The sequence below is a fragment of the Neomonachus schauinslandi genome, chromosome 1 (assembly GCF_002201575.2).
Source record: "Neomonachus schauinslandi chromosome 1, ASM220157v2, whole genome shotgun sequence".
Classification (NCBI taxonomy): domain Eukaryota; kingdom Metazoa; phylum Chordata; class Mammalia; order Carnivora; family Phocidae; genus Neomonachus; species Neomonachus schauinslandi.
The window spans coordinates 81,084,291-81,097,537 of NC_058403.1; the positions used below are offsets into that span (position 1 = coordinate 81,084,291).

Genomic DNA, 13,247 nt, shown 5'->3' on the forward strand with positions numbered 1-13,247 from the left:
ATCAAAAAGATTAGTCCTGCTTCCACTGTCCTTGGCCACTTCCCTCAGAAGGCCTAACCAACGGCTTTAAGTAACCAGGTAAAAAGAGGTCCATCATTTCGGGGGACCAACGTGTTGTTACAATACCTTCAGATTATGTATGATATCTATCCGCTTGTTCTGGCTGTCCTTAAAATGAACTTGAACTCTGACAGGAAACTCACCCCAGCCTCTTCTGGTTAGATGAAAAGGAGGCTCTCTAGGGAAAAGCAAATATTAACACATTAAGCCAGAGTCACATTCTCATTCTAGAGAGGAAATATTTTCTCCTACTGGGTAAGTCAGAAATTCACAGCCTCTGACAATAATTTACATTTTTCTCATCTGAAGCTCAATCGATACACTGAATTTTTGCTGAAATGCTAGAAGAAAAATTCAACTCAAACCTACATTAAACTTTCAATCACTGAATACTTAGAGCTAAGAGACTTATAATATATAATCCAACATCATCATTTCCACAGGCAGGGAAGGTGATTTGATGGATGTTACATATTAGAAGCCAGAATCCTTGACTGCTACTTGACAGACACAGGCTGTGAGGTATATGTTTCCTACCCCAGACACTCATAGTTATTCCTCCACTCTGGCAAAAACAGAATAAATCACAAATGCTCAATCTGAAAGTGACAAGTTATTTGAAACTATCCGCTAACAGGACTTAAAAGAACACATGTTTACCATATGATTTTCACCAAACAGTGACTATGATTTTAGTGGATAGAGGAGGCATGTATGTGAATGCTAATTGGACTAGAGAATTTTCAGTCAAAACATAATTTGTGAAGGGAAGAAAAAGGAAAGTTGATGAAAAAAAGACTAGCAAATTGTTAACGATGTTCGGTATAGGAGGGTTCAAGATACTCTACTTCTGAGTATGTTTGGAATTTTCCATAATAAAAACATTTTAAATTTAACTGAGAGAACGTCATGTACTCAAAAATAATACGGTTTAAGTTAATGGGGGAGAGAGAATGCATTAAAATGAAAATGTTCATTATGAATCAGTGGCTTGGAATTACTGAAATGAGAGAAGATGCCAAGATGGCAAGGAGGAAGACACACTCAGCGGGATGTGTTTTTGCAAAACAAGAGGAGACATGAATTCAGTAAAGACAAACTCCGAGAACACAACCTGAGAAGAATCTAACAACAGATCCGAATTATCAAGAACAGAGCCGGAGGCTACCAGGAGGGCTCAAGACAGGAAAAATCCCTGAGTACGAGAGTAGCCTGGAAAGGTGAAAAAGCAATAGCTACGTTATAAACCAGAGAGAGGAGAAAGTGAAGAAAACTAGAGTGCCCTGGATGGGAGAAACCAGTTGAACACTGACTGAGTTAGTAAAAGAAGTAGCCATGATGCTGGAATAGGTTCAGACAGAAATTAAAAGACAGGCTTGGGGTCAAAGGAGAAGGTCGAATTGAGACAGCAGTTTGAAAAGGGATGCAGTGGGGCCTAGAGGCATGGTGAACTTTAGAAGAATAATTAAAGTTCTATTGATGACATGTTTGGTCATTTAAATTCCAGTAAAGTAGATAGCCTAAATTCATTTTGCAGTATGCGTCAATTATACTATTTTTATGTTGGATTTCTCTTAAAATGGATATAGCAAATCAGCTGTGCTCCTCAATTTATGTACATTGGCTAAACTCTAGTGGATGAACAGGAAGGACGGCTGCCAGAGAAGACAAACAGCATAAAGGCCAGGAAAAAGGAACAATGCTTTTAACAGGAAATATCTCCCTAACCATATTTTTGGAAGCAAAAAAGTAAACTAAGGCTTACCAACAGACATCACCTATGGAAATGTTAAACTTCAAAAAGATACATGTATTTCACACAAAAAAAGGACTGCCTCCCCCAAACAGACTTTTTTATTTCTGGATTCCTCACAGAAGGTGAAATGTATCAATGACCAAGAAGGAAAAACCACAGAATACTGGGAGGATCATACAATGCCCCAAAAGAGCTGAGGGTTTTTAGGCAGAAAAAGGGAAAAGATGGTCTAGAAGCCACAAATATGTGCAAGGAAGACACACCCACCCCCAGGCCCACTGGCACATGGTGTGAGAGAAAAATCAGCTGCCACTTGAAAGCTGTTCTCAAAAGCAGTGTTCTCAGAAGATGGCCATGTTTTATTTAGGAGTCAGGAGTGGAGGGAACGGTCTAAAGAGAGCTGAGGATATAGGAAATTTCACTGATAATAAACCAAAACCACTTCTACAATACATTCACACAATGAATGTATATGTAATATATAATATCATACAAAGATATAAAGAATACACTTAAAGGGGAGCCTGGGTGGCACAGGTCATGATCTCATCAGTTGTGAGATCGAGCCCTGCACTGAGATTCTCTCCCTCTGCCCCTCCCCCCGCTCTCAGGCACACGCAATCCCTCTCTCTCTCAAATAAATAAATAAAATAGGGGTGCCTGGGTGGCTCAGTTGGTTAAGCATCTGACTCTTGATTTTGGCTCAGATTATGGTCTCAGGGTCTTGGGGTCAAGCTCCACATTGGGCTCCATGCTCAGTCGGGAATGTGCTTAGGGATTCTCTCTCTCCCTCTGCCCCTCCCCCCCTGCTCACACATGCTCTCGCTCTCTCTCTAAAGTAAAAATAAAGAAATCTTTAAAATAAATTTTTTAAAAAAAAGAATACACCTAAATGAAACAAATTTCAGAATAGTGTATATATACTTACACACACACACACACACACATATATATATATAATCATTCCATCTTTGTACAACAACAAACAACAGCTATACAAGGTTAATATATGTAGGAAAAATATCACTGGGGTTACTTCTGAGAGGATGAGAGCATGAGGAACTGTCAATATTAAATATTTCTGTAATGTTAGACTCCCATGTTTAATTCTACTATATTCTGATATTCATAAAAAACAGGAACACTTTTATATTTATCTGTATCTATATAAATAAATTCAGCTATTTCCAAGGGGAGCAAAATCCGCTAATATAATTCTGACAGGAGGAAATACTGCCTTTTCAGGGAGACAATAATCTTCAAGAGGGAACCACAGTTAAAACTCTACCTAAGAGCCAAAGCTAAGTAAATTATTAATAATATAATAATTAAAGGGAATGGTCTCAAGTTAAGTCACTCTTTTTCCACTTCAGTAAATCTGTACTTCTTAAATTAAATAACTCAACTGTGCTTACCTAACTTCCACAAGGTCATTTGGTTTATAGCTGGGATGAAGAAAGAACCAAACTTTCTTGACAAAATGATTAATGCTGGGTTCTCTACGAGACCCTCGGACATATACCATCCACTTGTGGGTTGATTGGTCATTTTCTTCTCTCTTATCAGGAGGTATGTACCTAAAGGAGAAAAAAGAAAGAAACTTGAATTCTTTTTTCCTTCAAAAACCTAACAATTAACTCCTACTTAAAATAAGATTAAAAATCAGTTACAAGAAAACTGGGAATTCACAAATATGTGACGATTAAACAACACGCTACTAAACAACCAATGAGTCAAAGATGAAATCAAAGAGAAGTAAAAAAATATCTTAAGACAAGTGAAAATGAAAAACAAATAAGTGAAAATGGGAATACAACATACCAAAACTTAAGGGATGCAGCAGCAAAAGATTTTAAGGAGGAAATTTACAGCAATAAATGCCTACATTAAGAAAGATCTCAATCTAACTTTACACCACAAGGAACTAGAAAAAGAACAAACTAAGCCCAAAATTAGTAGAAAAAAGGAAATTTAACAAAGATGAGAGTGAAAAAAAATGAAATAGAGACAAAAAGACAAAAGATTAAAGAAACTAAAGAGCTGTTTTGTTAAAAAGATAAACAAAATACACAAACCTCTGCCTCGACTTAACAAGGAAAAAAAGAGAAAGAACCCAAATAATAAAATTATAAATAAAGAGGACACATTACAACTAACACCACACAAATACAAAGGATCATAAAACTATGAACAATTATAGGGGCACACGACTGACTCAGTCGGTAGAGCATGTGACTCTTTATCCCAGGGTTGTGAGTTTGAGCCCCCTGGGTGCAGAGATTACTGAAAAATAAAATCTTAAAAATAAATAAATAAAATGTTTAAGAAAAAAACTATGAACAATTATATGCCAACAAAGTGAACAACACAGAAGAAATGGATAAATTCCTAAAAACATACATGCTACCAAGAATGAATCATGAAGAAATAGAAAATGTGAACAGAACAATTACTAGTAAGAAGACTGAATCAGTAATCAAAGACCTCCAAACAAAGAAAATTCCAGGATCAGATGGCAAAAAGGGTGATTTCTACTAAATATCTGAAGAGCTGATACAAATCTTTCTCAAGCTCTTCCAAAAATATATGAGGGAACACTTATAAATTCATTTTACAAAGCTAGCATTACCCTGATCCCAAAGCCAGACAACACTACAAGAAAATTATAAGCCAATATCCCTGATAAACATCCCTATGATAAACACAGATGTAAAAATCCACCCCCCCCAAAAAATCCCCAACAAAATATTAGCAAACAGAATTCAACAGTACATTAAAAGGATCATGAACTATGATCAAGTGGTAGTTATTCCAGGTATGCAAGGATGGTTCAATATCTGCAAATCAATCAGTGTGATACACATTAATAAAATGAAAGATAAAAATCGTATGATCATCTCAACAGATGCAGAAAAAACACTTGACAAAATTCAACATCTATTCTTGATAACAACTTTCAACAAACTGGGTATAGAGGAGGTATACCTCAAAATAATAAAGGCCTTATATGACAAGCCCACAGCTAACATCATAATGGTGAAAAACTGAAAGCTTTTCCTCTAAGATCAAGACAAGGATACTCACGCTCTCCACTTTTATTCAACACAGTACTGGAAATTCTAGCCAGAGCAATTAGGCAAGAAAAAGAAATGAGAGGTATCCAAATTGCAAAGGAAGAAGTAAAAGTGTCTCTATTGGAACATAATGACATATTATATACAGAAAATCCTAAAGATTCCACCCCAAAACAGTTAAAACTAATAAACAGGAGTGCTTGGGTGGCTCAGCTGGCTAAATGTCTGACTCTTGATTTCGGCTCAGGTCATGATCGCAGGGTCCTGAAATCAAGCTCCATGTCAGGCTCCGCACTCAGCAGGAAGTCTGCTTTCCCTTTCACTCTTCCTCTGCTCCTCCCCCCACTCTCTCAAATAAATAAATAAATAAAATCTTTAAAAAATAAATGAAAATACAACTAATAAATTCAGTAAAGGTGCAGGATATAAAGTCAACATAAAAAACTGTGTTTCTAACACTAACAACTATCAGAAAAAAAATTAATAATCCCATTTATAATTGCATCAAAAACAATAATATATTTAGCAATAAATTTAACCAAGGAAGTGGAAGGCCTGCACACTGAAAACTATAAGATACTGATGAAAGAAACTGAAGAAGACACAAATAAATAAAAAGATATTCCATGCTCATGGACTGGAAGAATTAATATTGTTAAAATGTCCATACTACCCAAAGCAATCTACAGATTCAGTGCAATCCTTATCAAAATCCTAACAGCATTTTTCACAAAAAAAGAAAAAACAATCCTAAAATCTGTGTGGAATCATAGAAGACCCCCAAATAACCTCTTTTTTTTAGAGAAAACAACACAGGAGGCATCATACGTCCTGATTTCAAACTGTATTACAAAGCTACAGTAATAAAACAGTATGGTATTGGCATAAAAACAGACACATAGATCCACGGAAGAGAAGTGAGCACAGAAATAAACCCACACATATGAGCAATTAATTGATGACAAAGGAGATAAGATATACAAGAGGGAAAAGTCTCTTCAATAAACGGTGTTGGGAAAACTGGACAGCTACATGCAAAAGAATGAAAATAGACACCTATCTTACACCACACACAAAAATCAACTCAAAACCCACGAATGACTTAAATTTAAGACCTGAAACCATAAAACTCCTAGAAGAAAACAGAGATAAGCTCCATGACACCGGTCTGTGAAATGATTTTTTGGATTTGACACCGAAAGCAAAGACAACAAAAGCAAAAATAAACAAGTGAGATTACATCAAACTAAAAAACTGCACACGAAAGGAAACCATCAACAAAATGAAAAGGCAACATACGGAATGAGAAAAAATATTTACAAATCATGTATCTGATAAAAAGTTAATATTAAAAAAATATAAAGAATTCAATAGCAAAAAAAATAGCAAAAAAAAAAAAAAACAAAATAAATCTGATTTAAAGATGGGCAGAGGAACTAAATATATATTTTTCCAGACAAAATATACAAATGGTCAACATTACTAATAATGAGAAAAATGCAAATCAAAACCACGAGGTATCACCTTACACCTGTTAGAATGGCTATCATTAAAAATATGAGAGATAACAAGTGTTGGCAAGAACGTGGAGAAAAGGGAATCCTGGTGTACTACTGGTGGGAACATGAATTGGTGCAACTACTATGGAAAACAACAAGAGGTTCCTCAAAAATTAAAAACAGAACTACCCCATTGCTGTGTATATATGCAAAGACAACGAAAATGGGTTGTCAAAGTGCTATCTGCACTCCCATGTTCACAGCAGCATTATCTGTAATAGCCAAGATATAGAAACCTAAATGTCCATTAACAGATAAATGAATAAAGACATGAATGGATAAAGAAGTATATACATATACAGCTGACCCTTGCACAACATGGGTTTGAACTGTGCAGATCCACTTATGTGTGATTTTTTAAAAAATATTTTATTTATTTGTCAGAGAGAGAGAGCACAAGCAGGAGGAGTGGCAGGCAGAGGGAGAAGCAGGCTCCCCGCTGAGCAAGGGGCCCGATGTGAGACTTGATCCCAGGACCCCGAATCACAACCTGAGTGGAAGGCAGACACCCAACCGACTGAGCCACCCAGGTGTCCCATATGTGTGATTCTTTTTACAATACTGTAAATGTATTTTCTTTTCCTTATGATTTTTTCTTTTTTCTGATTTTTTGGTGGTTGTTTTTTTTTAAGTAAGCTCTACACCCAATGTGGCGCTTGACCTCACAACCCTGAGATCAAGAGTCACATTTTCGGTTGGGCGACTGCCTTCGGCTCAGGTCATGATCCTGGAGTTCCGGGATCGAGTCCCGCATCGGGCTCCCTGCTCGGCGGGGAGTCTGCTTCTCCCTCTGACCCTCCTCCCCCTCTCATGCTCTCTGTCTCTCATTCTCTCTGTCTCAAATAAATAAATAAAATCTTTAAAAAAAAAAAAAAGAGTCACATTTTCTACTGACTGAGCCAGCCAGGAGCCCCCCTTATGATCTTCTCAGTAACATTTTCTTTTCTCTAGCTTACTTTATTGTAAGAATACATTATATAATACATGTAAACATACAAAATAAATACACGTAACATACAAAATATGTGTTAATCAATTGTTAATGTTATCAGTAAGGCTTCCAGTTAACAGTCGGCTATTAATAGTTAAGTTTTTAGGGAGTCAAAAGTTACACGTGGATTTTTATTTTTTATTTTTTTAAGAGAGAGAATGAGTGCACAAGTGAGTGGGGGTGGGGAGAGGGGCAAAGGGAGAGGGAGAGAGAGAATCTTAAGCAGGCTCCATGCTCAGTGCAGAGCCCAACACAACCCTGAGATCATGACCTGAGCCAAAATTAAGAGTTGGATGCTGGAGTGCCTGGGTGGCTCAGTCAGTTAAGTGTCTGACTCCTGATCTCAGTTCAGGTCATGATCTTGGGGTCCTGGGATTGAGCACTAGGCTCCATGCTCAGCGGGGAGTCTGCTTGAGTATTCTCTTTCTCCCTCTCCCTCTGCCTCTCCCCTTACCCTCTCAAATAAATAAATCTAAAAAAAAAAAAGTAGTTGGATGCTTAACCAACTGAGCCACCTGGGTGGATTTTTCACTGTGGATTTTTAAGTATGCGGAAGGTTGGGGCCCCTAACCCTCGAATTGCTCAAGATTGCCCAAAGGTCAACTGAGTGTGTGTGTGTGTGTGTGTGTGTGTAATGGAATATTCTTCAGCCATAAGAAGGAAATTCTGACACTGGTGAGAACATGGATGAATGTGGAGGGCATTATGCTAAGTGGAATAAGCCAGACAGAGAAAGATAAATACTACATGGTATCACTTATATATAAAATGTAAAAAAAAGTCAAACTCATAGAAACAGAGCAGAGAAACAGTTACCAGAGGCTGGAGGTAGGGGAAATAGAAGTTGGTAAAAGGGTATACACTTTCAGCTTTGAGATGAGTAAGGTCGGAGGATCTAATGTATAACATGGTGACTAAAGTAGATAACACTGTAAAATTTGCTGAGAGAACAGAACTTAAATGTTCACACACACACACACACACACACAGATAAATAGGTAATGGAGCGCCTGGCTGGCTCAATTGATGGAGCTTGAGACTCTTGATCTCAGGGTTGTGGGTTCAAGCCCCACATTGGGTGTAGGGATTACTTAAAAATAAAATCTTAAAAAAAAAAAAGTGAGGTGATAAGGGATGTGTTGTTAATTAACTTGATGGCAGGAATCCCTTCAAAATGTATACATGCATCAAATCATAATATACACTTTAAATATTTTAATTTTGTTAATTATATGTCAATAAGGTTGAAAAAATTTTTTACTGAAGTATATTGACACAGTGTTACATTAGTTTTAGGTTTGCAACAGACTGATTCAACAATACATTATGCTATGCTCACCATATCTGTTCCTATACACTATTACAATACAACTGACTAAAATATTCCCTATACTGGACCTTTCATCCACATGACTTATTCATTCCATAACTGGAAGCTTATATCCCCACTCCCCTAAAAATTATTTTTACTTAAAAAATTTAATCCCATCAAAATTTAACAGCTCTGTCACCTAACCAAGCAAAGTGAGTCTTAGCAGTTAATCCTTTTCTTTTAAACTTTTTTTTTTTCCTGGTCTAAGGAACATTCCCTTAAAGTTTGTTTTATATTCTGATTACCACCATGCAATTAAAAAAAAAAAAAAATCAACCTTGCTTTTCCAAGTAGATACATGAGATAGAAATAAATTGACATATTACTGGGTTAGGGACACTCTAGCCTTTGCGTTGATTTCATTCGGGTTTCAGGGTGCTAGAATTCTGAACTCTTCTGGTTCCGACCCATTACTGCCAGGAAGGTTACAACTGGTCTCCTACCTTTTAAAACAAACCATTCCCTTCAGTCCTGACCATGGCAAAACTAGTATCTTTAGCTCTCCCTTTATTTCATGAGGCCTCCTTATTACATTCTGTTGGAAAATATGGTCATGGCCTTCTATACGTTTATCTATGCCTATGGTTACCCTTAATGCAGTGGGCCAAGTTATATTGATTTCTAATGTTAATCCAAACTTGCATATCTTCGTCATGAAGTTTTATCATTTCTGCATTTAATGAATTCCGTTTCTTTATGATTTTGTTCAGTATTTCTGCACCTATATTCACAACTGAAAACGTCCTACAATTTTCCTTTTCTTACAAACTGTCTGGCTTTATTTAAAAGGTTAGGCTAGAGGGCGCCTGGGTGGCTCAGTTGGTTAAGCGACTGCCTTCGGCTCAGGTCATGATCCTGGAGTCCCGGGATCGAGTCCCACATTGGGCTCCCTGCTCGGCAGGGAGTCTGCTTCTCCCTCTGACCCTCTTCCCTCTCGTGCTCTCTCTTTCAAATAAATAAATAAAATCTTTAAAAAAAAAAAAAAGTTAGGCTAGGGACACCTGGGTGGCTCAGGTGGTTAAGTGGCTGCCTTCAGCTCAGGTCATGACCCCAGGGTCCTGGGATTGAGTTCTCGCATCGGGCTCCTTGTTCAGTGGGGAGTCTGCTTCTCCCTCTGCCTGCCACTCCCCCTGCTTGTGTACTCTCTCTCTCCGACAAATAAATAAAATGTTAAAAAAAAAAAAAAAGTTAGGCTACCCTATAAACGGACAAGTGTTGTCTCTTTTTCCCCAAAAGATTTTGGGGGGTTTTGGTTACTTTTTTGTTTTTTAAGTAATCTCTACACCCCGAATGTGGGGCTCAAACTCATGACCCCCAGATCAAGAATCTCTACCAACTAAGCCAGCCAGGTGCCCCTCCCCAGAAGATTTTGTATACAACTGAAATTACGTGCTCACTCAGCCTGTAAAGCAATCTAAGCCTAGTAGTTTGGTTTGGTTTTATGATGGCAATGTTTTAAAAATCAGTAATTAAACTTACTTAGTAGTTCTAAGACTATTCAAGGTTTTTCCTTTCTTAAGTCCAAGTTGTATTTTTCTAGAAACTCTCCATTTCACCTAAATTTTCAAATGTATTGGCATAAAGATGTTCACTATCTCCTAAATAGTACAGCATCTGTAGCTATGTCTTTTTTCATTTCTAATAGTTTTGTCTTCTTTCTCCTTAATTTCATCAGGTTTGTGTATACTTTTTTCCCCTAATTTCTTTGCTTCCCCCACTGCATTATTTTGTCTAATTGAGATGTTTAGTTCACTAATTTTACCCTTTTCTTCTACTGCATTTTCTTCTATTGTAGACATTTCCTTTTAAATATCTCTTTAGTGTTATCTACAAATTTTGATTTTATTATTTAGTTTTGGATATTTTAATGTGATTTTTCATTGACATATGCGTTGTTTAGAAGTAGTTTGAATTTCTAGACATAAAGTTTTCTAGGGGTGCCTGGGTGGCTCAGTCAGTTGAGTGTCTGACTTTGGCTTTGGTCATGGTCTCAGGGTCCTGGGATTGAGCCCCATATTGTCTGCTTCTCCCTCTCCCTCTGCCTGACCCCCAACTTGTGTGCTGTCTCTCTCAAATAAATAAATAAATAAATAAAATCTTTAACAAAAGAGGGCGCCTGGGTGGCTCAGTCGTTAAGCATCTGCCTTCAGCTCGGGTCATGATCCCAGGGTCCTGGAATCGAGTCCCACATCGGACTCCCTGCTCAGCGGGAAGCCTGCTTCTCCCTCTCCCACTCACCCTGCTTGTGTTCCCTCTCTTGCTGCCTCTCTGTTGAAAAATAAAATCTTAAAAAAAAAAAATCTTTAACAAAAGAAAGCTTCCTAGTTTTCCTACTGTCATTGATTAACTTTACTCTAACAGTAGTCAAAAAAGTAGTCTGGGTGGGGGGCCTGGGTGGCATCGTTGGTTGAGCATCCAGCTCTTGGTTTCGGGTCATGGTCTCAAGGTTGTGATATAGAGCCCCACATCAGGCTCTGTGCTCAGCGCCGAGTCTGCTTGAGAGTCTCTCTCCCTCTGCCTCTCCCCCACGCATTCAAGTGCACTCTGTCAAATAAATAAATAAATCTTCAAAAAAACAACAAGAACAACAACAAAATGTAGTCTGGGAGCACCTGGCTTGCTGAGTCAGTGGAGTGTGAGACTCTTGATCTTGGGGTTGTGCCTTCTTTTGGAATCAGGATCCCGCCCCCCACCCGGCCTTTTTTCATTCAATTTCCCCACTTTCCTCTTACTACTTTTAAAGTTTAAACCTCTATGTCTAGGGATGCCTGGGTGGCTCAGTCGGTTAAGCGTCTGCCTTTGGCTCAGGTCATGATCCCAGGATCCTGGGATCAGAGTCCCGCATCAAGCTCCCTGCTCAGTGGGCAGCCTACTTCTCCCTCTGCTTGCTCTGCCTGCCGCTCTGCCTGCCACTCCCCCTGCTTGTGCTCACTCTCTCTGACAAATAAATAAAATCTTTAAAAAATCTCTATGTCTACTCCTCTAGTTATTATCTTAGATACTCTAACATTCTTAACAAGTCTAAAGTAAATCAGTAATTTTTCCCTCTTCCAGAACAAACAAGGACTTTACAACTCTTACGCCAATCATTCCCTCTCTACCTAAAATCCATGATTAATCAGTTCTAGCTGGTCTTCAAAAAACCCAAACACCTACAAATTAAATGTAATTATTTGAAAATGTCAATGACGGTTTCTCCCCAATCTTTTGGTGGTCCATCTAGATTTCCAGTTTTGGACTTTCTGAGCTGACAGGTCTCATACTATTGTTAAGACCCCAACTCTTAACATGTCACATGATCTAAGAGTCCCCTTGATAATTCTAAAATAATCTACAAAATAGAAATCTAATTGCTTAATCATATTTTATGCTTCTATTTAAATACTATCACACGGACCATTAGAAATCTTTGCTTTTATTATCCTGAGATTTTTAAATGTACTTCTTGTTTGTTATTTGTGGTCAATTAACTGGGGCTTGGAAGATTTCCCCCCAACCTGATTTTTCCCCCCAAATAATTACTGTCTGCCTGAATCCTTTATTTTCAATAACTGAATCTAATTATAATTTTCATAAATATATCAACTTATTCAATAATCAAATATTTAGTGAATACCAACTACTATAAGATACAAAACAAGACATACTTTCTACCTAAAGAGATTCCAGTCTGATTTGGGAAAAATACATAAAAACAGGAAATGACTATATAATATGATAAAGATGATAAGAGAGCACAGAAAAAATATACCTAATGAGGGAGGAGAAAGGAAAATAAAGACTTTGTGAGAAAATAACATTCTCCTGCTATTTGAAGATTTATGTCTTTATCCATTTCTAGATACTTGGCAAAATAATGGCGCTCCCACAAGACATCATGAGAGCATATTGTTAAAGAGCTAGACCTTCAGCTTGGAGAAATTCTGTCTTTAAGACATGCTCTGCAACTTTTTGTTAAAAATTTAAAACATTTCAATTTGTATATGTGCTGCCGAAGCGAGCACTAAAACATTTCAATTTGAACAAACATTTTTTAGCAATTAGCTGAGGCCCTGAAGGAGAGACCTAAGTCAGAAAAAGTCAAAAGTTCTTCTAAACTTATCCACACTAATATGCTTGATAAAATACACCATATGTATATGGGGTACCTGGCTGGCTCAGTCAATGGAGTGTGCAACTCTTGATTTTAGGGTTGTGAGTTCCAGCCCCACGCTGGGTATAGAGATTACTTAAAAATAAACTCTTAAAAAAAAAACCCATTTGTATAAAATAAAAGCTCATGTCTCAGAAATTTTTACCAAGCACAATTTTATTCTATGTCAAAGATTAGTAGACACACTGAGGCAGTTTCAACTCTCTGGACCTTAGTTTACTTTTAAAACAACTAAGAGTTTGAGGGAAAAAATCCTTAAGACCTCTTCCTACAGTAATACTA

At 37.4% G+C, this 13,247-nt stretch overlaps 1 protein-coding gene across 1 annotated transcript in view; it reads right to left on the minus strand.

Moving 5' to 3' along the window:
- YEATS2 (YEATS domain containing 2) overlaps positions 1-13,247 on the minus strand; it is a 104,161-nt gene that overhangs the window by 60,498 nt on the left and 30,416 nt on the right. Inside the window, exons 7-8 of the mRNA XM_021692432.2 lie at positions 3,232-3,393; positions 127-238 (exon numbers count right to left, since the gene is read on the minus strand). Coding sequence (XP_021548107.1) covers positions 127-238; positions 3,232-3,393 — 274 coding nt within the window. The remainder of the gene's footprint in view (positions 1-126; positions 239-3,231; positions 3,394-13,247) is intronic.